The sequence below is a fragment of the Chionomys nivalis genome, chromosome 1 (genome assembly GCF_950005125.1).
Source record: "Chionomys nivalis chromosome 1, mChiNiv1.1, whole genome shotgun sequence".
Lineage (NCBI taxonomy): Eukaryota > Metazoa > Chordata > Mammalia > Rodentia > Cricetidae > Chionomys > Chionomys nivalis.
The window spans coordinates 37051565-37078928 of NC_080086.1; the positions used below are offsets into that span (position 1 = coordinate 37051565).

A 27364-nucleotide genomic window follows, 5' to 3' on the forward strand; every position below is an offset into this window, starting at 1 on the left:
TTGTCTGGTGGACTGCTCCAGACCCGAGTGCCGGTCATACACGACTCCAAGGAATAAAAACCCCTGTCCTTCCACACATACACAGAGCACAGACCTCATGCAACCCCAAAGGGGCAGGAAGAAACTTTAATTAGGGGAAGGGCGGATTCATCAGAATCAGAGACAGCGAGCGTGGGAGCAGAGGAGCCGGAGCAGGCGAGGCCCAGCTGGGCACTCAAGGACTCACCTCTGCACCTCCAGCACAGGCACTGTTCCCAGACAGGCAAGCCTTGGGGCCTCTCAGCTGGGGAGGTGTTGGGGGGGGACTCCAGGTAGCCCCTGCAGCCAGAAGTTGCCTGGCTTTTGGACCCCAGCTGCTAGGTCTGCCTGGCAATCATGGATTCAGCCCTTGCTCCCAACCAGTACGGTGGCCATCTTCAGGCAGAACTCAGGAGGCTAGTAGGGAGTCCTTACCACCTCTACTGGGCCCAAGGAGGAGAGACTGGAGTCTGGAACCTCTGTCTCTCCCCACCTGGGGTAGCACAGGAAAAACAGTCGCCTTCTGGCTCCAGGCCCGCCCAGACCACAGCGACCAATAAGGTACAATCACTGGGGCCAGTCACAGCCACTGGAGGTGGAGGTTGTTGGTTTAAAAAAAAAAAAAAAAAAAAAAGACAAAAAGGTTACAGTCTTCTACAAGCACAGAGTTTAGGTTTCAAGACATTTTAAAAAAAGTCTGTCCCGGCCCAGGGGACTGAACATCAGAAGCTAGCCTGACCAGACACGTGTGGGCTCGGGGCAGGTCCACTGCTGCCTTTTTTGCACAGCCAGCAAGCACACCACACCCGCCTCCCGCATCCGATGCCCACCCAACCCAGCTTCCTGCTGCTGCTGCACCGCTGCTCCGGGGTTGACTCCAGGACACCGTCGCAGATGCGCAGAGACACAGGGAAGGCCAAGGGGGAAGGCCACGAGATCCAGCCAGATGATTTAAAACTGTCGAAGAGAATGACAGGCAATGAATAGGGGTTATTATATCCTGCCTGATGAGCCTGTTCCAGGTGAGCCAACTCTGAGCTGCTCTTGTTCAGGTCTCTGAGTACAGGATCAGCTTTTGGCACTTCATGAGCATACTCTCTATGAACCTCCATGTGGGCACTAGGAACCAAACCCAGTCCTCGGAAAGAGCGACAAGTGCTCTTTACCACCAAGTCATCTCTACAGCTCCATGAGCATGCTCTTAATCTGGTTGAACTCTGGCAGTGATCTGAAGGCACTAGCCTAGAACACAGGTTTTAAGTGCTAAGGGCTTCCCCACAGCTTGTTTGGTAACTGAAGCAGCTTTAGACATGGGACCCACATGTGAAGGGCTGGAGGACTCTGAGCCAAGAAGAGAGGGACAAGGTCTAGTACTTTATGTTAAACTTTGAGTGATTGTCAAACGACAACAGGGCTGAGCAGAGCTTTCTGCTCCCTGTGGTAGCACATTCACAATCCTAGCCTTTAGGAAAGCAGAGGCACAAGGATCGGGTCAAGGCCATAGTCAATGGCAAGTGAATTCAGGGGCCGCCTGAGCTGTTTCCCTGCCTTCCTCCTAGAAAGACAGGGAGAGCCGGGTGGTGGTGGGGTGGTGGTGGCACACGCCTTTTTAATCCCAGAGGCAGGTGGATCTCTGTGAGTTTGAGGCCAGTCTGGTCTACAGAGTGAGTTCCAGGACGGGTTCCAAAGCTACACAGAGAAACCCTGTCTCAAAAAACAAACAGCCGGGTGGTAGTGGCACACGCCTTTAATCCCAGCACTCTGGAGGCAGAGGCAGGCGGATCTCTGGGAGTTCGAGACCAGCCTGGTCTACAAGAGCTAGTTCCAGGACAGGCTCCAAAACCACAGAGAAACCCTGTCTCGAAAAACCAAAAAAAAAAAAAAAAAGACAGGGAGGGAAGGGAAGGAAAAGGAGGGGAGGGAGACAGAAGAAAAGGAAAGGAAGGGACAGGACGAAATGCTTTCTGCCCTCAGGTACCGCCACGGTTCCCAGAACAGCCCTGGACACGTATAAACCAGAGACTGCAATGACTGAGCACAGCCCGAGGCCGGGCCGCATCATGCTTAAAGCTATGAACTAGCTGCCAACTGTGAAGGTAACAGATGCCACTACCAAATTCAAATTTGGGGATTCGTTTGAACAATTTGTTCTGGTCTGGCTGTGTAGGCTTGCAATCCCAGCTACTACAGCAGCTGAGGTAGGGTGACTGCACATCTGAGGACTCTTGGGACTAAAAGTAAAAAGCAGGTGGGGCCAGGGCTCAAGCAGCACGAGCAAAGCCCTTGGCTTGGCTCAACTCCAAGCTCCAAAAGCAAAAACCGGGACAAGGAGCAGTAATGGGCTGCAGCTGCCTGGTGGCATCTGTTTTCAGAGGTAAGTGCTACCAGGTCCCACTCCCAGCACTTGGGAGGCAGAGGCAGGCGGATCTCTGTGAGTTTGAGGCCAGCCTGATCTACAAGAGCTAGTTCCATCCAGGACAGGCTCCAAAGCCACAAAAAAAAAAAAAAAAAAAAAAAAAAAAAAAGAAAAGAAAAGGAAAGAAAAAAAAAAAGAGCTAGTTCCAGGACAGGCTCCAAAGCTACAGAGAAACCCTGTCTCAAAAAAAAAAAAAAAAAAAAAAAAACCCAAACCGCCGGGCGGTGGTGGCACACGCCTTTAATCCCAGCACTGGGGAGGCAGAGGCAGGCGGATCTCTGGGAGTTCAAGACCAGCCTGGTCTACAAGAGCTAGTTCCAGGACAGGCTCCAAAATCACAGAGAAACCCTGTCTCGAAAAAAACAAAAAAAAAAGCCCACTCTACATTCCTCTGCTTTCAGTTATTAGACACTGGGCACTTCAAGAGCCTCACCTTACTCTCAGCAAAATGCTAACATATGTTTCAAAGGCTTTTTTCAGTAGGTTTTATTAAATTGCATATGAGTGTTTCTCCTGCAGGTATGTCTGTACTATTTGTGTGCCTGATGTCCAGAAATCAGAAGAGGATTTTAGATCCCCTGAAAGTGAAGTTACAGATGGTTCTAAGTCATCACACTGGTACTGAAAACCTTACCTGGTCCTCTGGAAAAAGCAGCAAATGCTCTTAACTGCTGAGCAAACCCCCCACCTTTCAGACTGTTTTTAAGTTTTTCTTTTTTAAAAATAGAACAAAAGTAAACAAAACAAAACCCAAACAAACAAACAAACAGAAAATGTGGGAAACTAGGGGTGACTTGGGCTAGAGTGCTTTCTGGGCGTGCATGAAAATCTAAGTTTATTCTCCAGCACCACCCATGGAAACAGGGGTGTGTGCCTATAATCCCAGTGCTGGGGACCATGGGGGGGGGCAGACAAGCCGATCCTGGGGATTCACTGGCCAGTGAATTCACAGCCAGTCTTCTGAAATGGCAGACTCCAAGTTGAATGAGAAACCAAAAACAAGGTGAAAGGCAATAGAGAAGACAACCAATGCTGATGTCTGGGTGGCCCCTGCAGACATATACACACATGCATGTACTACATGTCCATGCACAAATATTTCTAAAACCAATGGGCTGAAGAAATAGCACTATGGTTAAGAAGACTTACAGCTCTTCCAGAGGACCTGAGTTCAATTCCCAGCACTCATGTTGGGTGGCTTGCAACTGCCTGTAATTCTAGTTCCTGGGTAGTCAACTTGGCCATGTGGCCTCTGTAGGTACCCGCACTCGTGCATATGTATACACACACACTTCAAAATAATAATAATAAAAAGACTAAAAAACCCAACAGGCTGGGCGGTGGTGGCGCACGCCTTTAACTTTAATCCCAGCACTTGGGAGGCAGAGGTAGGCGGATCTCTCTGAGTTCGAGGCCTGCCTGGTCTACAAGAGCTAGTTCCAGGACAGGCACCAAAAACTACAGAGAAACCCTGTCTCAAAAACAAACAAACAAAAACAAAACAAAACAAAAAAACCAACAACAAAAAACAAAAAAAGAATAAAATTTATTACACATTCTGGGGTCAGTTTTCACTCAGGGACCCTGTTAGGCCAGGGTTTGCTTTCCAGCATTTTGTCTCTCACTGGTCTTATGTTTACTCCGTATTTATGCTCTGCTCCATGGGGCTGGCATACAGCAAGTCCAGGGACAGGATACTCTGGGAGGACACCACTTGTCCCTGTATCCCACACACACAGACACACTGGGCTTCAGGCCTTGTGAGTCCCACATCTGGCTCCATCCTTAGCCCCTGCATCCATTTCAAGTGTTTTTTGTCCACTCCCTCACAGCTGGTCTGGCAGGGGATGGTACAGCCTGGAAACAACACCATTACACCCAGAATGAGCCCCTGGGTTTGTTGTCCCAAGTTCTGAGCCCCTCTCAGCCAGAAGTACAGAGCTGGTTACCACTCCCATTCCACTCTGGATTCAGCTGGAAGAGATTGTCCCAGTACAGTCCTCTCCTGCCCTTTAGTCTGCCCACCTGTGAAGCTCAGAAACACAACTGGGAAGTTCTTACACATTTACTTAACATACATATAAGGCCCTAATACCGCTGACTGGTCAGACCTCTGCCAAACTCCCAGTTTAAAGGGAAGTACGCAAACATCGGAACAATGAAACAAACCAGAACCCCACACATTTACTACAGGCTCCAGGCATGGGAGGGGCAGGCTCTATTTTGAGTGGTACAAGAGTATGTTGTTTAAACTTTACTGCCTCCATAAAAATTTAAGTGCAGCTAGGTATTGGTGACACACACCTTTAATGCCCAGAAGGCAGAAGCAGGCGGATCTCTGTGAGTCCAGACTGATCTACATGGCAAGTTCCAGGCCTGTCAAGGCTACATAGTGAGACCAGGCATCAAAAACAAAAGACAACAAATATGAAGTATGAGGGGCTTAGAGATGAAATCACTGACCTCTCTGGAGAACCTGAGTCCAGTGCCTGCACCCACAGCAGCCAGCTCCTAAAGCCCCAGATGACTGCGCACCCTGTTCTGGAATCTGTGGGCACAATCATCTCCACCCACCCCCCAGCACTCTCACGTGATCCTGCTAACGCTCAGCCTCCCTGAGAGGTGCACACTAACAGCAGCACCCATCACTGATGCAGAAACCAAGGCTCCTTGAGCAGTTCAGTGATGTGCCTGAGGGAGGCAGGAGGCAGGCCCACACATTGGGTCTGATTTGGGAATATAAACAACACAGCCTTGTGCGCTGGCCACCCACAGGATAATTAAACCCCAGGGGATGTGGGTATCATCTCCATTTTTAGGATTCTGAACTCCCCAGGGCTGGGTCTGTTTGCACTAGTAAGGAGAAAACATGAACTCTACTAAGGAGGGATCAACAGCTCTGAGAGGAATGTATCAACAAACCAGAGACTGGAAGGCAGCGGCCATCCTGAAACTCTAGACAAAGCTGTGCTGCCGGCTCCTCATGTAAACAACTCCTCCTCCCAGAGCACTGCAGTCCTGCAGCTGATCGGCACAAGTCGTGCGTAATGGGAAACATGTTGAAGAAACCATAGCAGTAAGTCTGAGAAACAGACACTGGAGAAAATATTTATGTCTGTTTGGGAAGTGGACTGATGATTAACTCTCAGAGGAGTCACAAGGTACTTTATCTTCCTCACTCGGGGTTTAAACTAGGACAGGTAAAGACTAGGCAGAACTGGGAAACACAGAATTCATGCCTACAATTCCACCAAGACTTGCCTCCCAGACTTGCAGAAATAAAAACAACAACAACAAAAACAACCTGGGGCTCAAGGATGAATTCTTTGGCCTCACTCAGGACTATCTTGTCAATGCCACATTCCCAGAACTCATAGTTTCTTCCACCTCTGCTAGGGAGTGGCAAGGCCCTACTCACATTCTTGAGGAACTCCTCGGCCACAATGCGGGCCCGGGCATTGACTGACAGCTTCATCTCACTGATCTCCTTGTCAATCTCCTCCATGAAGTGGATTACAAAGTCCACCAATTTGTGTTTGTACATCTGCTCCGTGTGGAAGTTGGTGATGAGAAAGCTGATGTCATACCCCTGGGGAGAGAAGCCAGCAGGGATGGGGCAGAAGAGACGAGACAAAAATTAGCCCCCAGGGACACTTGGTTGTCATATCTTCTTCACTTTCACACAAAGCTTCTAACTGCTACCATCTTCTTGCAGGTTATATACTCGTCCTTCAGTCAGCAACCCACTTGGCTTGGGGAGGGGGCATATGGGTGAGTTCACATTTTGTGTGTCTGTCGGACCCAAGCAACTGAACCTGGTTCAAAATTGTGTGCCAGGTCAGATGTCCCTGAAAGTCTGTGGCATAAACAGCCCTGTGTTCAAAATGAGCAAAGGGAATAAAGGGACCACCTTTCTTATTTCAAAGAATCCAGTCCAATAGTAAAAAGCACAGGAGAAATGACCCGGCCGAGGATGGAACTGGAGCTGTTTGCTACAGGAGAATGTGTGAGAGTGAGCTCATTTACTCTAGTGGCCCCAGAGGTTAGAGCGAGGACAGAGAGAGAACGTGGCACAAGGTGAAGAACCATTTGGTATGCTGGATGATGGTCTTTACTGTTCTAACATGGCTGCTAGGTTGGTCACCAGGGAGACTTGGCAGGGGGCCCATGGAGTGGACTCAAGCACCTTTAAATACAAAGGCAGGCAGCAAGCATCTCACTGCTTACTGGGGCTTTGAGAGGCGGGACTTAAGTTGGGAAAGCTTAGGAAGGTTTTTGTTTTGTTTTTCTTCCTTTCTTCTCCGCTGCTCCCCCCCCCCTTGGAAATATGTATCAAAATGTAGCCTAGGCTGGCTACACATGATTCTCTTGCCTTAGTCAAGAGTACAAGAATGCCCATCACACCCAGTGCAGGAAGGATTTTGAAATCATTATTTTGTCTGTGACAAGGCTCAAGATTCTGTGAAGGAGGGCACTGCACAGACCTCCCCCTCCTAGGGTTCTGTCTCCGTTACCATGTATGGCTGACTCAGTCAAGGCAGTGATACCCCAGCTCTGGAAAAGCAGCAGCCCTTGGCCTACAATCCCACAGACCCAGGGAACAGTTATCCAGCTACTTGCCCAGCAGTGCAAAGCCTTGGGTTCCCTCCCCCATACTGCAAAAAAAATCAAACAATCCCGGGCCACCCAGAGACAGAACCCTGGTGATTACAAATATCAGAAGCATAGGTCTCACCTCCACAGGTTTCCTTCGAAGGATAAAGAAGTTCTCTGCTCGCATCATCATGAAGCGCATGAATTTATGGCATAAAATCTTCTCAATCTCATCAGCCTGGTGACAGCAAGAGAAAGACAGCTCTCCAGTCAACATGCAAAACCACTGTGAGCCTGGCTTTCCAGTCCGAGGACCTCCCAGCTACAGAGAGGCCTGGTGGAAGCAAAGACTGCTGACCTCTGAACTGCTAACTGAAGGGAGGACCTAGCCAGGGCATTTCTGAGATCTCCTCTCATGCCATGGCGGGAACTCTGGCAAGCTAGTCCTTCATCAGCTCTAGTGGAGTCCACACCTGTATCTGAAGCTACCTGACCTTTCTCACGTCACCAGTGTGGCACGACCATCTGGGTATGAGAGGCTTCCTCCAGGAGTGTCTGCCTTGACAGTACTAAAATCCAACAATCCCGAAATCTTTCCTTTCTCAAATCTTCCAATTACCCCTGCATCTGGGCCATCAGACACCAGTAGAGCCACACAGCCTCCCTGTGTGTCCTTACCTTTTGTTTAAAAAAAAAAAAAAACCTGAAAGCTTTCAAAGAAGTTGCTAATCTAAATTTTGCAACATTGTTTTAATTGTATTTTTAGGGCCGACTGCTGGGGAAGGAGCAAATGAAACTGTTTTCCTACTTAGGATACAAAGTTTCTCTTCAAGACAAATAGAATCTAGGTCAAGTTTAAAACAAACATTAAATAACCATTCAAGTGATACTAAGGCAGACAGCAACACCCAGACCTCTGTGATAGACATTTGTTAAATATTGCCCAAGGAAACATGTAATAAATGAAATTATACTTTATACATATATGAATTGGAACAGAGCAGAAAGCTCAGAAAGAAACTGAAATATTTATAATCAATTGATTTCCAAGATCACAACACCAAGATCACAACAGCAAGAATTTCTTCAATAAATTGTGCTGACAAGCCGGGCGGTGGTGGCGCACGCCTTTAATCCCAGCACTCGGGAGGCAGAGGAAGGCGGATCTCTGTGAGTTCGAGACCAGCCTGGTCTACAAGAGCTAGTTCCAGGACAGGCTCCAAAACCACAGAGAAACCCTGTCTCGAAAAAAAACAAAAAAAAAAAAAAAAAAAAAAATTGTGCTGACAACTGAACATTCACACGTGGAAGAGTGAAACTAGACCCTTATCTTGTACCATATACAAAAATTAACTCCAGATGGATAAAAAACCTCTAAGTAGATCCTCCAACTATAAGACTACTTGAGAAAACACACAAAGAAAACGCCATGATACTTGTCTGGGAAATTACTGTTAGACAGACATTCAGTTCCGATAGCTTCACCAGAGCTCTTGTTGGCATTTTCCTTTCTGATTCTGGATGTATCATCCCACCCACTGCTGGCCTGCACAGTTGATTCTGAAAGCCAAGCTAGAATCAGACAGTTTGCTCTCTCTCTCTTTGAATTTTGTATGTGCATGTGTGCTGTACCATCTATTTTTAAATGAAGTGGCAATTTCAAAACCTATGGCTATCAAACCAGTGCTGGTTGGTTGGTTGGTACGGTTCTGAGTACACACAACCACCACCTGTTAGAAACCTTCTCTGATCCCATGTCCTTGCCTGCTACATTTCCTTTTCTGTAATCCAGAGAAAGGCCTTTGAGATAGGGTTGCTGACATTTTATTCTACTGATCCACTTTTTGTTTTGTTTTTTTTCAGATAGGGACTTACCAAGTAGCCCAGGCTGGCCTTGGCTTTCCATCTTTAGTCTCAGATGTCCAAGTGCTAGGATTACAGGTACCTGCCTCCACCAGCTTACTCTGGCCAGTCATGCCACGTAAACTCCAGCAAGCAGGCTCTGACTCTAGCCCACAGACCTTCCAGATGGGACCCTGCTGTAAAGAGCACTCCTAACTATGCCCCTCCATGGCAACTCACCTGTTTCACAGCAATGCTGACCCGGACAGAGTTGATGGAACCCTCGATCAGAACCTTTTCCTTCTCATTCCTGCTGATGGTAACAGGTTGCAATAGGAGCTCTTTGCTACTCCTAAAAATACAAAATCAGAGGACCAAGCTCACGCCATTGACTCTAGGCATTTGTAAAGGTACCCGTGGTTCATGAACTGTCACCATTTGAAAATGCCTACTGAAAACCTTGTATATCAAGTAATAACACAGTCCATCCTAACATTTGAATTGTTTGATATATAGCAATCACTTTGGGGATGAGGAATATAGTTCAGCTGTAGAGTGTGTGCCTAGGATGCCCAAGGACCTGGGTTCAATCCCCAGCAATAAAATATTTTTATCATCTATGTGGTAACGCAGCTTTACTTCAACTATGTAAATCCCAGATTTTTTCCCCTTTGCTTCTTTTGATTTCTTGAGAAAAGACTTGTTGTGTAGCTGAGGCTAGCCCTGACCCTGTGGCTCTATTGCTATTGCCTTAGCCTCCCATGTGCTGGGATTAACAGTCTATGTCATCTCTTGCCAGATGAAATTTCAAAGAGGAAGAATATTTACTTATGAAATGAAAACCAGATAAGAGAAAAATGCATTCAAAATACGAAGTATTTGGGTGTAAGAGGGTCTAAGCTGTCTGGCAGTTATTAATGATAAAAAGTAAAAGTCCTGATCCTTAAATTATTAATTCAGAGATGTCATCTCTGGGAACTAAATCCTGTTGCCACTTCTGGAGCTGCCAGTGACTCGGTAACACTACCGGAAACACTTCTGCACAGCTGCTCTAAGAAGCCACACTCTGGGGTAGGTCTCCCATAGGGTTTGGCCTGTCAACCCACTACCCTATTTTCTTAATTCCAAATTGGGAACCAACATTCATCCAGCAGCAGGACACAAGTCACTGAAGGAATCCTGGCAATTCTAAGACATTAAATTCATGACCCCCTTAGACAGGGTCTACTCTTATCAGCCCCACTCTGGCCTTCTCCTACCTGACTTCGACCTCTGGCTTGTTGTGTCTTTCCACGACCTGGGAGGAGAAGTTCTCCAGGCAGAGGGCAGCCTGCAGTGTGGCCCGCACGGCACTAAGGTAGGGGCGGAGAGTGGCAGTCTGCAGAAATAAACCCAAGATTAGAAAGGACCAGGACCAGAGTCTGCCTCACCAAAGCCAGTCTTGCCCCCCTTCCCCCCCCCCCCGCCCAGCTCCTATGGAAGGAAGATAGTACTGAAGGCTTCAGGCACTCACCACACAGAACAGAATACACCACACTCTCAAGATACAGCCCAGTTGGGAGCCTAGAGCGATGGTTCCCAGTAACAAACAATGCTGCTTGGAATTTAGCAAAATGCAGAGAAAAAAACAAAACAAAACAAAAAAACCCGACAGTTATGACTAAGGGCAGGGCAGGGACCATGGACTTCAGTGGACATAGGCAGCAGGGGGCATGCGCCCTAACATCTGGAACGCACAATACAATTACCTAGCCCCAAAAGTCACCAGTGCCGAGGCTGGGTAATACTGGTCTAGAAGGGTCCATGTCTTCCACCTATTTTCTACACTGACAGATGTATTGATCCATGCCCTGAGCATGCTGGGGGTTCAGTCAGATTACTTCTGCTCTCAAATAGCTCAACTGGGATCACAAAGGGTAATGGAGGGCAAAATGTAACATAACTAGATTTTTAAATAACCTATACTAAGGAAGCTAGTTTGACTAGATACTAGGTCAGGGAGGTTTAACAATGAGAAAAGTAGACTGAGGACATTCTCAGTAGAGTGGACAAGGTCAGCTACAATCGTCATCTACTTTACATCTCAGTCAAGCTCTCCCCTCAGGGCTTATCACAGGCTGCCCCATCACCTGTACTCTCCTCCCCGCGGCTTAGGTCAGCCCTCTCAGCTTATTGAGAAGGCCTCTTCCTTCCTCAAAGTGGTCTTTTCTACTTCCTCCCCCAGCATTTACCATAGCTTACGATATGTATACTTTACATATAATCCACAAGACATTTTCATGTAGTTTGTTACATGAATTTTCCTTCACTAGATTGTAATTCTCATGGTCAACAGACAACTTTATTCAGCCATGCACGCTGCAACTAATTCAGTACCTCCTGGACACAGTGTCTTACAAATTTTCTATACAGTAAATAAACACATGATCTATAAGAAGCATTTTAAATCACACAGATCAGGCTGCAAAGGCAGGCTGGGATAAAACCCTAGAGAATCTACATGCCAGTCCAGTTAGCTTTTCTCTCAATGTGACAGGAAGCACTGGGACTTTCTAAGGAGGAAGTTACAAGGCTTCAGCGGCACAGAGGCTCTCTGGAGAATGGAATGGAGAGAGAAGTGAGACTCGTGGCAGAGAAGAGGTCTGAGTACAGACTGGAGCAGTGGAGACAGGCAGGGGAAGTTGAACAAGTGAAGAAAAACGGGACAGACATCAGACAGAATGGGGGAAAAGCCAAAAACCTAACTAACTTCCGGTCAGTGGTCACGTAGCTCGGCACCAGGGTCTGTCTACATATTAGAGAATACTACTTATATGTCAACCAAGAAAAGGCAAAACTAGAAGGGCGAAAAGTTAGAAGTTGTCTGGGGTGGTGGGTAGCATTGGAAGAGAGACAGAATGTTTTCTTCCTTGACTGTAGCAGTGGCTGATTATTTTGTCAATAGCCAAAGAAAGAAAACTAAAAGTGAATTCTAGGTAGCTAACCCTGTGATGTTTGCCTTTTAGTGAAAAGATGGTTTCAAGTACATAAACTTAAACTGGGTGATAGTGGCTCACACTTTTAATCCCAGCATTTAGGAGGCAGAGGCAGGAAGATCTCTGTGAGTTCGAGGCCAGCCTGGTCTACAGAGTGAGTTCCAGAATAGGCTCCAATGCTACAGAGAAACCCTGTCTCGAAAAACTAAACTAAAACAAAAAATTAAGTGCAATAAACTTTTTTATTTATTTATTTATTTTATTTTATTTTTTGAGACAGGGTTTCTCCGTAGCTTTTTGGTTCCTGTCCTGGAACTAGCTCTTCTAGACCAGGCTGGCCTCGAACTCACAGAGATCCGCCTGCCTCTGCCTCCCGAGTGCTGGGATTAAAGGCGTGCACCACCGCTGCCCGACAAGTACAATAAACTTAAATGCTTAAAAATGAAAAGCTATTTCCTCAGCCAAAGGGAAACAGCTTTCAGACTGAGGAATGAAACCAGTTAGGACACAGGAGAATGAACAAGTTTAGAAAGGTGGATGACGTTTGAACAAGAGGATCTAATTTCAATGTGTCTCCTCCAGACAGTCGCGTCACAGGAGCGTGGCAAGCAGTCCAGTCTTCAGAACTGAGGTCATCAAACCCAGCATGACCGGGAAATGCAATAGGAAGAGAGACCCAACAGTACGGAACACCTACAGACACAAACCCGAGCATCCCCTGGCAGGAAAGGGTCAGTGGTCATCACCGTTTACACACCTTAAGGTCAACACCGTACCGCACTACTAGGAAGGAGTCTGAATCACCACAGAACCTTCATTGAGGCCTGGAAGCAAAGGGCTGGAGGGACCAAGAGGGTGATAAAAAGTGGACACTTGCCTCGGGGTGCCGTCAGATCAAGAGGGCAGGCGGGGACAAGGGGGTGTACTTAGCGAACGAACCTCTACCGTGGATGGAGAGGAGGCCCCGCTTCATTCCTCAGCGGTACTACCTCGGCTGCAAGCCGCTACCACAGGCCTAGCAGCCCCGCTTCCTGCCTCCTCGAACTTTGGGGAGAGGCCATTCCTTCCGGGGATGCCAAACTTGGAAGCCTCTGGGCCCGCTCCTGCCCAGCTCACCTCCCAGCTCGCCCCTTCCTCCTCGCCTCGGCCCTCGTCCCACCCTCTGCCTCCCCATCCTCATCGTGCCCCCTCATCCCAGAGCAACCTCCGGCCGCAAGCCCTGGCTGCAAACAGCATCTCCCCCAGACCCAAAGCCTCTCCAGGCAAGACACAAGGAGGCCCCCAGCCCAGGGTCTCTCACCATCGCGGGAGCTGTCTGGGCCGGAAAGCGGAAGTGCGGAAGTGCTCGGCCCCGCGACGCCTGCCCTTTCGCGAGAGGCGCAGCCGCAGTCTCCGCCAGCACTTCCGGGGCGGACCATTTCGGTCAGGACCGGGGAGGAATTCCCGAGCGACGTTCGGATCTCCGGGACGATTTCATACTCGGACCGCTGGGACTTGTAGGAGACCTGAAGTGACACGGAAGTACTCGGGGCCCCTTGGGTCTCCGTACACTTTTGCCACCGCCCTTGATTCTTGTGGCCTTGGTTGTAACTTTACCCCCCCCACGTAACAATAGTACAGCCCGACCTCAGGTTGGGCACCAAATTAGGACAGGCCGAGCCGGAGAAGCCCGACGTTTCTTCCGGTGGTGCTCCCCTATCCTCTCCGGGCTCCTCCTACTAGCAGCCCTGGGGCTCGGCCGGGAAGCCGGTCCCTAGAGAACTCGATTCTGAGCCCCGCCCTAGCCCCTGGCTGCTTCCTAGGGGACACCTCAGGCCTAGCATTCCACCTGTCGGAGGTTCGTAGGTGGCCTTACACCTCCCCGCCAGGCCACTGTCGGCTGGCTGTGTCCCCGCCCTCGCGTCAACTGCAGGGGGCCCGCCCATAGCCAGTTCCGGGGCGGTTGCTCTGATAGCGCTGAACTCCCCGCCCCCTCCTGCGGCCCGGGGCCTGTAGGAGGCCTCAGAGAGGAGGTAGGAGAGGTGGGGGCTGTGTGAGGGGCTCCCTAGAGGACGAGGACCCTGGAGGCGGGATCTTGGGGCGACACACAGGTGGAGCCAGCCATTAAGCAGTCCCACTTCTGTGCCGGGCACTGAACTGGGCATTTGACGAGCATCACTTCTTAATCCTCAGAACATTCCAGGGAGGTAGGTACCCTTAATGTCCCCATTTTACAGATTTATACTTTTTAATGGGGAAACGGACCAAGGCATCATTTCTTGTCCTGGAAAAAATACTGAGATTCAGGTTAAATAGCATGCTTAGGAAGGGCACATAAGAAGAAAATGGGCTGGGACTTAGTTCTGTCTGCTTGACCAGCTCGTGTTCCAAACTAGCTAGGGACAGAGAGAAGGTGCAAAGGTTTGGAATGAGGTGAGACAAGGAGAGGCTGGTCGAACCGCGTAAGAAAGAATGTTTGAAACAGCTCACCATAGGAAAACAGAGGCGATAGGAAGATAGGGCAGACTGGTATCTCTTGTAGTGCAGGTTTAAGACTATTTGGGTTTGAATTGCAGTTAGGAGGCTGGGCCTAATCATGTTGTAAACTTAGCTGCTTGGGAGGCTGAAGCAGGTGGTTCATAAGTTCAAGGCCTGCCCTGGCAACTTAGTAAGAGCTGAATTCATGAAAGGAGGCTGAATGTAACCTAGCCTGCCTACACACGGTCTGGGGCCCTGACCTGGCTCCCCAGTGCTACATAAGCCAGGTGTGGTTACATGCCTGGAATTCCATCACTTGGGAGGTGGGAATAAATCTTTGGTTTACTTAGCTACGTTGAGACCAGCCTGGGTTGTAAAAAAAAAAAAAAAAAAGTAAATAAAAAGGACTGGAAGCCAGGTGTGGTGGTGCACGCCTTTAAGCCAGCACTCTGAGAGGTAGAGGCAGGTATAATGAGTACCAGGCCAGGCCAGCCAAGGCTACTTAGTGAGATTTTGCTCAATAAAAAAAGGAAAGAAAGAAAAAGAAAAAAAAGCACTGGAGATAGAGCATGTGTGAGACTCCGGGTTCAGTCTTTCAGTCTCAGTGCTACCAAAACAAAAACAATGAATTGCAGTTGGGAATCTAGGCAACTCTTTTAGAGTCTGTTTCCTTTTTTGTCAAAAAAAAGATAAAGTCCACCCCCAAAACTATAATTCAGTGGAGCAAGCCTCTGGTGCACAGTCAGGACTCTGTGACCAGGAGCTTTGCCATCATCCTGCTCTATAAACCTGAAGCCTGGTTTCTTTGTTGGGCCTCTGCCCCATTTCTCTTTGTCTCCCACCCAGCGGGCTCCTCCGCTCTAGTTTTCCAGGGTCCCATCTCCTGGGCCATGAGTGAGCTGAAGGACTGCCCATTGCAATTCCATGATTTCAAGTCTGTGGACCACCTGAAGGTCTGTCCCCGGTACACGGCAGTGCTGGCCCGCTCTGAGGACGATGGGATTGGGATTGAGGAGCTGGACACCCTGCAGCTGGAGCTTGAGACCCTGCTGTCCTCTGCTAGCCGGCGGCTGCGTGTGCTAGAAGCTGAAACCCAGGTGATTTCCCCATCACTGGGGACAGACTGTGTCAAGTTATGGGATGGGGCATTAGGTTAACTCTCTCTGTTGAGGCTGAGGATGGATGGGAGAGAGATCCTAATGGGAATCACGACAGCAGAGTTAAGTCCCAAGGGCCAGGGATGCCATCCAACTGGATCCTAGAAGATGGACTCTGACCACTGTAGTCCCTGGATTCCCTGGAAGTTTCCTTAGATACCCTGTGACAGTCAGTTGTTTGTGGAGACAAGACTCCCAGGCTGGTTGATGATTGAAATGAAGGTTAACTTGGGAGTCTTGATCATCACCAAAAAACCCACTACCAATGTATTTCCACAGGACTGCTATGCTCTTGGGCATAACCTTTTTTAAATTTCTTTTTCATTTCTTTTCTTTTTTTTTTTTTTTTGGTTTTTCGAGACAGGGTTTCTCTGTGGCTTTGGAGCCTGTCCTGGAACTAGCTATTGTAGACCAGGCTGGTCTCGAACTCACAGAGATCCGCCTGCCTCTGCCTCCCAAGTGCTGGGATTAAAGGACTGCGGCGCCACCGCCCAGCTTAAATTTCTTTTTTTAGCCTTTCTATCAAACAGTCTGGGTAGTTTGGTGACAGAGGAGTCAGTGTAGACCTATGTTTACCTTCATGCAAGAAAGTCACACAGGAGGGCTGGAGAGATGGCTCAGAGGTTAAGAGCATTGCCTGCTCTTCGAAAGGTCCTGAGTTCAATTCCCAGCAACCACATGGTGGCTCACAACCATCTGTAATGAGGTCTGGTGCCCTCTTCTGGCCTGCAGACACACATGTAGACAGAATATTGTATACATAATAAATAAATATTTTAAAAAAAAAAAAAAAAAAGAAAGTCACACAGGAAGACTCAGGCTTTGAAGGCTCAAATGCTAGATCTCAAGTTATCCACAGTGGGAAAGAGGTGCTGTCTCTTCTCTCCTCAGTGACTACCTTTGTGTTTCAGATCCTTACTGACTGGCAGGATAAGAAAGGTGACCGACGATTCCTGAAGCTGGGTCGAGACCATGAGCTTGGTGCTCCTCCAAAACATGGGAAGCCCAAGAAGCAGAAACTGGAAGGGAAGGCAGGACATGGGCCAGGTCCTGGCCCAGGACGACCCAAATCCAAAAACGTTCAACCCAAGATCCAGGAATATGAATTCACTGATGACCCAATCGACGTGCCTCGGATCCCCAAGAATGATGCTCCCAACAGGTTCTGAGCCTGAGCACATAGAAGAGCTAGAGGGGCCTAGGGACTTGGTGGAGCCTAAGGATAAAGGAGCCCAGAGGCGCCTACTCAGGGTCTGCTTCTTCCTGCAGGTTCTGGGCCTCTGTGGAGCCCTACTGTGCCGATATCACCAGTGAGGAGGTCCGAACACTAGAGGAGCTCCTGAAGCCCCCTGAAGATGAAGCTGAACATTACAAGGTAGAAACCCTAGGCTTCACAGTCAGAACAGGAGGGCTCAGAGGTGCCTCTGAATCCTAGGCAGCAAAGCCCGCATCATCTACTTCTTCCTTCCCAGCCTCCTGCCTGCTGCATTGCCCCTGCAGACACTGAGGCTCAGCTGTCCCAAGTGGTGTGTGTGTCAGTGAAGTCCATCCTGTCAGCTTGCCTTGATCCTAAGAGCCTCTGAACACGCTCCCTGCTGCTAGACTTCAGCCACGCTTTCTTTCTTTACTTAATATATAAAAGTTAAGTTCCTGTTTCTTTTCTAAGACACTAGAACTTGCTGTGGTACCCAGGCTGACCTTAAACACTTGGATTCACCTCTCTCAGGAGGTCCCTGGATGTCTAGAACCACAAACATATATCACTACACCTGGCTTAAAAGTTTTTGGTTTTGTTGAAACTGGATTTCACATAGCCCAGGCTAGTGTTGAACTTTGTGTAGCTAATAGTGAGCCTGAACTTGTGATCTTCCTTCCTCTGACTCCCTGGGCTGGCATTGCAGGTGTGTGCCACCATGCCCAGTTTTGCAGTCCTGGCGGAACCCAGGACCCTATACATTCCAGGAAAGCTCTCTACCAGCAGAGATACATCCCCAGCAAGTTAGTTTTGTTTATCATGAAAATAAAACATGCCCCATAAAAGAAAGTGGACAAGCCTGGTGGTGGTGGCGCACACCTTTAATCCCAGCACTTGGGAGGCAGAGGCAGGCGGATCTCTGTGAGTTTGAGGCCAGCCTGGTCTACAAGAGCTAGTTCCAGGACAGGCTCCAAAGCTACAGAGAAACCCTGTCTCAAAAAAATAAAATAAAGTGGACAAACGTGTGAGGAGGGGACTCTACCACAGGTCAGCTGCCACCGCAGGTGTGCCGCTTCTAGATCATGCCTAGCCTGTTAGCCACAAGATGGAGTCCAAGTGTCTCAGTTCTTGGTGACACCTGGGTTCCCTTCTTCAGTTTTCCTTGGCGCCGGCCCTCTTTCCTGCTGCATTTATCAGCTGCACCAGGCATGTCTTCCTCCTGCTGGTCTCACTAGGGTCTGTGCCCAAGCTCTTCTGAGCAAACCATGCTACTGCCACCCTAGATGCCTTCCCAGACTCCTCAGTAGAAGAGGAAGCTGGGCCCAGTGGCTCACACCTGTCCCCCTTGGGAGGCTGAGGCAAGTTTGAGGCCAGCCTGGGCTTACAAGTGTGAGGTCCTTTCCCCAAGAATAACAGAGGAAGTGGTCTCACTTGGTGACTCCGTGGTCCCTTGGCTGCTTTAATTACACTTACCTGAATTAAAAAAAAAAAAAAGAAAACATTTCTTTGAGGCCAGAGATGTAGTTAATGATAAAGCTCAGAGGTAGGACAAGTGTTTAGCATGGACAGGGCTCCAAATTCAGTCATGACGTAAAGAACTGCTGCAGCCTGTAATCTCCTCACTGAGTTTGAGATCATGTTGTCCTACACAAGTCCCCGTCTCAAAGCAAGACAGGGAAGGCAGTCCATTTCAGCAGTGTAGGTTTAAGCAACACACACACACAATCCCTTCTCATCCCTGCCTTGGGCCCTACTTCTCTTTAGAAGAACTGCCTGTGATCAAGAGGATCCATAGACACAGTATTTTATACTTTATATCTTTTTGTTGTTGTTTTGTGTTTTTGCTTCTTTCGAGATAGGGTTTCTCTAATAGCCCTGGCTGCCCTGGAACACCATCCTGGGCTTGTACTTTGCATCTTAATTATTATTGCATATCAGCTTCTAGATGTATTTTAATTTCTGTATTTGTTTGAGACAAGATAGGGTCTCAGCCCAGGCTCAGGCTCAACAATCATCCTACTTTAGCCTCCTGAGTGCTAAGACAACAGCTGTGTGCCACCACGCCCAGCTGTTTTCATTCTTTATATACCTGTTTCTCTTACTAGAGTGTAAGTATAAAGATTTTATCTTCTGGCCAGGTGGTAATGGTGCACGCACACCTTTAATCCCAGCACTCGGGAGGTAGATGCAGGCCAGGCAGATCTCTGTGAGTTTGAGGCCAACTTGGTCTACCAGCTAGTTCCAGGACAGCTAAAACTGTTACACAGAGAAACCCTGTCTTGAAATAACCAAAAAGAGGCTGGGCGGTGATGGCGCACGCCTTTAATCCCAGCACTTGGGAGGCAGAGGCAGGCGGATCTCTGTGCGTTCGAGACCAGCCTGGTCTATAGAGCTAGTTCCAGGACAGGCTCCAAAGCCACAGAGAAACCCTGTCTCGAAAAAAGTATCTTCTTTGCCTTTTGTGGCACCACCCTTTGCCTTGGGCTAGGGACTTGGGCAACAAATAAATGAAGAAAACGGAAAGAATAGAGTGCTTACTGACAGCGTCCCTTACCAGGAGCCAGGAGAGTCTCCCTCTCACACTCTAGGCTCAGGTGGCCAGTGTTCACTGCTTAGAATTGAATGGTGTCTTTGCTGCAGATTCCTCCACTAGGGAAACACTACTCCCAGCGCTGGGCCCAGGAAGATCTGCTAGAGGAGCAGAAGGATGGGGCTCGGGCAGCAGCCGTGGCTGATAAGAAGAAAGGCCTCATGGGACCACTGACTGAACTGGACACGAAAGGTAAGTCCCTCAACTCCCTGTCCACACCATGCTCAGGGTCTGAGTTCCCAGAGCTTCAGGCCTCCTTCTGCCCTTTCTCTGGCCACTGCAGATGTGGATGCCCTGCTGAAGAAGTCTGAGGCTCAGCATGAGCAGCCAGAAGATGGGTGTCCCTTTGGTGCCCTGACACAGCGCTTGCTGCAGGCCCTGGTGGAGGTGAGCACTCAATTGGGCTGGGAACTACAAGCTAGATGTGGTAGCATATGCTTGTAATCCCAGCAACACACTATAGAGTCAGACTATGGGCTGGAACTTATAGTCATTCTCCTGCATCAGCTTCCCAGTGCTGGGGTAGCAGATGTAAGCCACCACACTTGGCTTCCATCGATGCCCTTGCTGAGCGTTGGTTAAGGAGAATTCATGCATCCTCTCACTGGAGGCATGTGCCGTGTTAGTTCCATGATGCAGCTGAGGAAATTGAGGTTTAGGAAAGGGGGACTTTGTTTCAGACCACCAGCTAATAAGTAAAGGTAGAATTCAAACCTGCTTATGCCCTGCCTGACTTTGCAGACATCCTTTTATGTCCTTGAGCCTCAGTTTCCTCTTCTGGCTCTAACACAGTAGTTTTTCTCTCAGGGGACCGTTGGGGTGTGCATTCCAGGTAGGCAGAGGCAGCGGGAAGGAAATCTGCCTTAGCCCAGCAGAGACTCCAGCTTATGTGGCTTTTCATCCTGACCGCTGTCACTCTGGGCGTGGTTACCGCACCTGGCCCTCAGAAATTGTGTGAGGAGGAGTCTGTGAAGGAAGTATTCTGGATGTGACTGACACTCTAACCTCTTGAGATCACTGGAGCGTTCGTCCCCCGAGTGCATCTGACTGTAGGGGAGCCTGGGAAATGTAGTGTAGCTCAGCTGCTGTGGAGGAAAGCAGTGCTGGCTGGCACAGTTCCTGTCACTGCTGTGCTTGTGTCCCCTTCTTTTGTTATCAACATTCCCCTCCCCTCAAAAAATGGATTCTGAAATGATCAAAGCTTTGAAGGAAACTTTTATTTGTTCTTTTGATTTTTGGTTTTTTTCGAGACAGAGTTTCTCTGTTTAACAGCCTTCGCTGTCCTGGAACTTGGTTTGTAGACCAGGCTGGCCTTGAACTCACTGAGATCCACCTCCCTCTGCCCCACAAGTGCTGGGATTAAAGATGGTGTGCCACCACTGCCCGGCTGGAGGAAGCTTTTTAACATGAGTGGGATGGAAAAGATGACAGACTATTTCTATCTAGCCTGTGGAGACTATCTATGTCAGAGAAGAACAGAAAAATGGGGATCTATGGCTTTCTTCTAACCTATCTCTGATTTTTAGGAAAATATTATTTCCCCTATGGAGGACTCTCCTATTCCTGACATGTCTGGGAAAGAATCAGGGGCTGATGGAGCAAGCACCTCTCCCCGAAATCAGAACAAGCCCTTCAGGTGAGTGCCATCCCATCTGCACTCCAGGCTTGACTGTCAGCTTCTGTCTTCTCACGGGGACACATCTTTGTAAAAGGAAGCTAAGGCCACTTGACCAAGTACAAATGTCTCAGATCAAAGTTCTGGCCTCGTTTCTGGACAGACTTAGCATAGACTTGATCACTGTACCTTTGCTTCTCCTGGAGATAACCCAAGTGCCCATCTAAATGCCAAAACTATATATGAAATAACTCAGTATACTTGACATGAAAGAATTAAAACAATAGAGTACCAAAGTGGGGGAAAGGAGTGATCTTATTTGTACTTTTAAAATATACTTAGCTAAGCGGTGATGGAGCATGCCTTTAATCCCAACACTCGGAAGGCAACAGCAGGCAGATCTCTGTGAGTTTGAGACCAGCCTGGTCTACAAGAGCTAATTCCAGGACAGGCTCCAAAGCTACAGAGAAACCATGCCTCAAAATAAATAAATAAATAAATAAACAAACAAATAAATAAATAAATAAATATATTGGATAGAAAAAAGATCTTGGAAATGTCTATCATACAAGATTGTAACTCACACATAAAAAGGCCTGAAACGTGTGTGGCTATAGTGGGTTCACAAAGTGAAGAGGCCCCAGGATCCTCTGAGGAGCCTCCAGCTAGCTCTCAGAACTCAGGTGCTGGCCTTGCCTACAGTGTACCACATACCAAGTCCCTGGAGAGCCGCATCAAGGAGGAGCTGATTGCCCAGGGCCTCCTGGAGTCCGAGGACCGGCCTGCTGAGGACTCAGAGGATGAGGTCCTTGCTGAGCTGCGCAAACGGCAGGCGGAGCTGAAGGCACTCAGTGCACACAACCGGACCAAGAAGCATGACCTGCTGAGGTGAGTGAGTACTGTGCCGGGGACCAGCCCTGCTCCCCTGGTTGTGTCTCAGATGGATGTCAAGTGCCAGGCTCTAGCACCCACAACCGACATGGATGGATTTGATTCTTTTTTCAGATTTTTTTCATTTTAATTGTGTGTATGTGGGTTTATGCATACGAGTGCAGGTGTCTGTGGTGTGCTGGGATTAAAGGAGTTTTCTTTTTCTTAATGGTATTATTTAATCAAAATACCACAGCAGTGGGAAGATAGCTCAGAGGAGGAAGTGCTTGCCACTAAAAAGCCTGAGTTCAGTCTTCAGCACCCACACAAAAGCTGGCCATAACCCCAGTGCCTGGATGGGCAGAGGCAAGCCTAGTCAAGTAGGTCTGTCTAAGATCCCATTAAAAGATCCTGCCTCACAAAAGAAGGCCAAGGGCCAGCAAGATGGTTCAGCAGGTAAAGGCACTTGCTACCAAGCCTGGCCACTTGATTTCAGTACCTAAAACCAGGTGATAGAGAAAGAAAACCAACTCCTGCAAGTTGCCCTCTGGTCTCCACATACACACCATGGCGTTCAATCCCCTAATAAACAACAATTAGTAAAAGTAAACAAGGCGAAGCATGCTAGAGAGAGATACCTAATATCAGCCTCTGGCCTCCACGTGCAGCACACACATGTGCTGGAGCTCAGCCCTGGAGCTCTGTGCTCCAGCTGTAGGGTTGTGAGCAAGGCACTTCGGGCCCAAGCAGCAAGGGGGACTAGATTTCCTAGAGACCTTCAGCTCCGCCATCAGTGGAACTAAGTCAGATCCATGCATGATCAGTGGAACTAAGTCAGATCCATGCATGGTAGGAGTGTGGAGCCACATGCACGCCTGTAATCCTAACACGTGGAAGGAGTGTGGCGCGGCATGAACACCTGTGATCCTGACACATGGTAGGAGTGTGGAGCAGCATGCACACCTGTAATCCTAACACACACGTGGAAGGAGTGTGGAGGGCATGCACGCCTGTAATCCTACACGTGGAAGGGGTGTGGAGGGCATGCACGCCTGTAATCCTACACGTGGAAGGAGTGTGGAGGGCATGCACGCCTGTAATCCTACACGTGGAAGGGGTGTGGAGGGCATGCACGCCTGTAATCCTACACGTGGAAGGGGTGTGGAGGGCATGCACGCCTGTAATCCTACACGTGGAAGGAGTGTGGAGGGCATGCAGGCCTGTAATCCTACACGTGGAAGGGCTACTGCGGGGAGAGAGAGCTCAGGCCCGGCTGGAGCTGCTCTCTCAGGTGTTTCAGTCACTCTTGCTCCACCTGAGCCCCGGTTTCTTCCCTAGTATAACACGGGAATAATGGTTCTCACTTTGAAAGACTGTTGTGAGAACTTGCTATATGCACATGTGTGTATGTTAAGTTTATGGGGTTTCATTGTTTTGTTTTGTTTTTTGAGAAAAGGTTTCTCTGTGCAACCCTGGCTGTCCTGGAACTTGCTCTGTAGACCAGGCTGGTCTCCAACTCAGAGATCAGCCTGCCTCTGCCTTCCGAGGGCTGGGATTAAAGATGTACACCACCACTGCCCGGTGCTTATGGTTTTTTTTTTTTAAATGTTTATTTTTTTTTTAATTTTATGTGTGTAGGTGTTTTGCCTGCAAGTATGTCCATGCACCAGGCATGCTGAGCTGTCTCTCCAGCTCCTAGGTTTTATTTTTTAAGCTAGGGATAGTGGCTCACACCTTCCATCTTAGCAATTGAGAGGTGGAGGCAGAAAGATTGCCTCAAGTTCAGGGCCAGCCTAGACTATATAGTAATTTTCAGATCAGCCTGGGCTATAGTGTGAGACTATCTCAAAAAAAAAAAAAAAAAAAAAAAAAAAAGTATTTTTAGGTTCACAGCAAAATTGACAGAAAGGTAAGAGATTTCCTGTGTAGTCCCACATGCTGCCCCAACTATAAGCAGCATTAAGTTAACATTTTGGAACATTTAAATAATGCCATACACACAGTCCCAGATCAGTGTGGCTTTGCATCTATGCACAATGGCTGTCAATGAAACAGGCCAAGGAGTGCCAGCCGCAGCTGGGATTGTGAGGAGGCTCAGTCCGGAAGGAGGGGACAAACTCTGGGATGAGGTAACCGTGACACTTGCCCCCGCAGGTTGGCGAAGGAAGAGGTGAGCCGGCAGGAGCTGAGGCAGCGGGTCCGCATGGCTGACAATGAGGTCATGGATGCCTTTCGCAAGATCATGGCTGCCCGGCAGAAGAAGCGCACCCCCACGAAGAAGGAAAAGGACCAGGCCTGGAAGACCCTGAAGGAGCGGGAGAGCATTCTAAAGCTCCTAGACGGGTAGCCTCGCCTGCTGTTGGCCACTTCCCTGGCCTGGCAAAAGCCCACTTCCTTTGAAGCCGTTGCTGGGGGCTGCCCATCAAATGACTACAGTCTCAGGGCTGAAATGCTCTCAGCCAGCATGCAAAGCCTTACTGTGCAGGCCTGGACCTAGCATCTGCCTGGGGTCCCAGATGAGCGGGCATGTTCCTGGCTGTCCCCTTTCCTTCTTCAGTCTCTCGACCCCTTCCCCTCGAGGACTTCTTCCTTGTGGGTTTGTAAAGTACAGAATAAAGCGACTGCTGTGTTTTGTTTTGTTTTTAAAAAAATTCAAAAACACTTACAGTTTTTGAGTATCTGTTATTGTGTAGGAAGGGCTTGGATAGGTTAAAATGTTTCAGGAAGGCATGTTTGGTGGCTCTCAGCTTGTGGCCACTCACCCACATTTATTTTCGAGCACTTTTTTTCTGAGCCAGCAGGAGCTGAGGCAGACAGTGAGGTCGTGGGTGAGGGCTTGGTGGCAGAAGGGTGGGTCCTCGGGCAGGGCTGCCTTCAGCGCTACTGCACAGGGCCACCAAGGACCCATTCCTCAGGCTTCCATAGTGCCAGCTCTCACTGAGGTGTCTCAGCTGTGGGTAGCCGGGAGGATCAGCCAAATGGTTCATTTGTGTCTGTTACTGAAGCCAGCTGGCCGTGGCCTTCCCAAAAAGTAACAAGCCTTGTCCGTCCCAGATGTTCCCGTGTCTTATCTAAGCCCAAACTGGGCTATCATCCCCATTTCCGACACAACCCTTAGGGTTAAGGTAACTACTGCAGTGTTTCTCAGCCTGTGGGTGGCAATCCCTTTGGGGCTCAACATCCCCTTCACAGAGGTCACCTAAGATCATTGGAAAACTCAGATATTTACATTATGATTGATAACAGTAGCAAAATTACAGTTCTGAAGCAGCAATAAGAATAGTTTTATGCTTGGGGGTCAGGACAACATGAGGAACTGTATGAAAGGTCACAGCATTAAGAAGGGCGAGAACCACTGCCCTACTGGGATCTTGTTTTAGCTTTTTGTTTTGTTTGGAGACAGACCTCTGGCTATCTCTAAACTTGTGGCAATCTTCTTGCTTCTGCCTCATCTGCTGGGATTACAGGCCTGGACCATGGTGATGCCTGACCTCCTTAGAGTTCCAGTCATGCAGCCCCACAAAGCCGACCCCATCAGCATTCAGGCAGGTAACAAAGCAAAGGCAGGGTGGGCTGCCAGCATTGTGCCATAGCCTGAGCAGGGAGCCTGCCCGAGAGATGCACAGACTGTGCTCTGCTTCCTGTGCCTTCTCCTCAGGCTAGGGTTAGAGCTGAAGAATTGATAATTTACTACAGGAAAGGAGAGGAGACATTTTACTGAGGAAAGGACCTACGAACTGAGCCACAAAGAGAGATGAACTGTTGTTTGTAGTGGCAAGAGCCTGCAACCCTAGCACTCAGAAGGCTGAGGTAGGCGGGCTGCAGGTTCAGAATATAGACCCTATCTTTTAAAGCAAAAGTAGGAGGTTAGCATCTCTCTGCTATGGAATGTCACTGTCAAACCCTTGGCCAATCATAATGACTGGTTCAAAAACTGACTCTGACTCAACCAGAGTCACTCAGGCGGTCCTTAAAATTGCTCTGTGGGGTCTGGCATGGTTGTACAAGCCTTCATTCCCAGCCCTTGGGAATTAGAAGCAAGAAAGTCAGGAGTTCAAGGACAGCCTGACTTACTTGAGACCTTGTTGTAAAAACAGAAACAATTGAAGTTGAGCATGATGGTGTAGCCTTGTAATCCCAGCACTCTGGGGGTAGAGGTAGCTAAATCAGGAGACCAGGGTCATCGCTGGCTGGATATCAAGTTTGAGGATAGCATCAGTCACATGAGGCCCTGTCTGACAACAGAAAGGAAAGAAAAAGGAAGAGAGTGGAAAAGAGGAAAGAAGGGAAGGAGGGAGCCCAAACAGGAAACAAAGGCACCAGTGGCCTGTTCTGCATGTGGGAGAAGCCCTGGGAATTAGGCCAGCTCAGCAGCAGTGCAGGAAGTGGGGCAGCTGGAGTCACATGACCTCCCACAGAATGCTAGTTAGGTCAGCCTATAAAGGCCATTTGTAAACAGAAAGGCCTGACTAATAAGAGTATACACGGACAAACAAAGATGGAGGAAGGGCCTGAGGGAACAACATCAGGCTCTCTGCCTGCTATTGGGGGCAGCAGGGACAGGTAATGACTCATTGTCCCCAGGCTGTTCATATCTTCCAGAGAGAAAAACAAACAAACACCCACACATGAAAGAAAGACAGTAATTCCAACAATAATAATGAAACTAAGCACTCTGTAAACATTAGCCAGGTACCAGCTGCTGTTTTAACCTTGTTTGGGCATATGATAGGATACCAACAACATCCCATTCTCCACAGATGAGAACATGGAGGCTTAGAATGTTACACACCCTTGCTTGGTCCAAGTGGTTGGTCCAAGTTCTTGGTTATGGAATTGGCCCAGAACAGTCTGTGTGAATAGCATTTCTTTCCCTTGGGCAGAGCCCATATTGTGCCAACATGGCAGCCTTGCTCACAAACCCCTAATTCTAACCACTCATTCCATATTCATTAGGCCTGTCCATAAGTATGGTAGGTGGCATGGGGAGAGTTTCAGGAACAGAGAGTTTTGTGGAGGAGGTGAGATCCAAGGGCCCCAAATTGGGTAGAAGCACGAGAGGAGGAAGGTAGAGACTGTACATAGAAGGCAGTGCGCTGGGGACCGACAGGGTGGAGCAGCTGTGAGGGTTTTATTATTCCATCCAAGAGGCCAGGAAGGGAGCTGGCCTCTCCCGTAAGACACGTTCCCCGCACACTGCCTACTCCAAGGCAAGTAGTACTGTCTGGGCCACAGAGGGCACGCAGGCTCACAGAGAAGTGATGCCTTACAGGGTGTCTGCAGCCTTGGTACAGACTGTTACTGTTTCCAGGAAGTACCACCCACAGGCAGTTCTCTTGTTATTTAATATTTTAAAATGTTAATTATATGCAAATATGTATCTGCGCACATGAATTTAGTGACCTCAGAGGCCAGACGAGGGCATCAGATCCTATGGAGCTAAAGTTGCAGGGGTCAAGCGTGGCCTGACATGGGTGCTGGGAACTGAAGAGCAGCAAGTGCTCTTAACTGCGGAACCATCTCTCCAGCCCATTTCTATTTTCTTCTAAGGAAGAATCTCACGGATCCCAGCCTGGTCTCAAACTCACTCTTGGAATGACCCTGAGCATCTGGTCCGCCTGTCCCTCCTTCCCACA

At 48.7% G+C, this 27364-nt stretch overlaps 2 protein-coding genes across 3 annotated transcripts; one reads left to right on the forward strand and one right to left on the reverse strand.

The window, feature by feature from the left end:
* Nucleotides 1-98: 98 nt before the first annotated feature.
* Nucleotides 99-13286, reverse strand: Arpc4 (actin related protein 2/3 complex subunit 4). The gene is made up of 6 exons (XM_057768410.1): nucleotides 13145-13286; nucleotides 10129-10247; nucleotides 9110-9221; nucleotides 7170-7265; nucleotides 5853-6023; nucleotides 99-975 (listed from the first exon to the last, which is right to left on the reverse strand). The coding sequence occupies exons 1-6, from the start codon at nucleotides 13145-13147 to the stop codon at nucleotides 970-972; spliced, it is 507 nt and encodes a 168-aa protein (XP_057624393.1). The 5' UTR covers nucleotides 13148-13286; the 3' UTR covers nucleotides 99-969.
* A 169-nt stretch (nucleotides 13287-13455) lies between these two features.
* Nucleotides 13456-24379, forward strand: Tada3 (transcriptional adaptor 3). Of its 2 annotated transcripts, none has more exons than XM_057768380.1 (9): nucleotides 13456-14030; nucleotides 15166-15398; nucleotides 16370-16620; nucleotides 16728-16833; nucleotides 19294-19435; nucleotides 19527-19630; nucleotides 20770-20879; nucleotides 21561-21746; nucleotides 23883-24379. In XM_057768380.1, the coding sequence occupies exons 2-9, from the start codon at nucleotides 15192-15194 to the stop codon at nucleotides 24073-24075; spliced, it is 1299 nt and encodes a 432-aa protein (XP_057624363.1). In that variant the 5' UTR covers nucleotides 13456-14030; nucleotides 15166-15191; the 3' UTR covers nucleotides 24076-24379. The 2 variants fall into 2 exon arrangements, with proteins under 2 accessions (XP_057624363.1, XP_057624361.1); XM_057768378.1 differs by having other exon boundaries at nucleotides 13457-14030; nucleotides 15148-15398.
* The last annotated feature ends 2985 nt before the right edge of the window (nucleotides 24380-27364 follow it).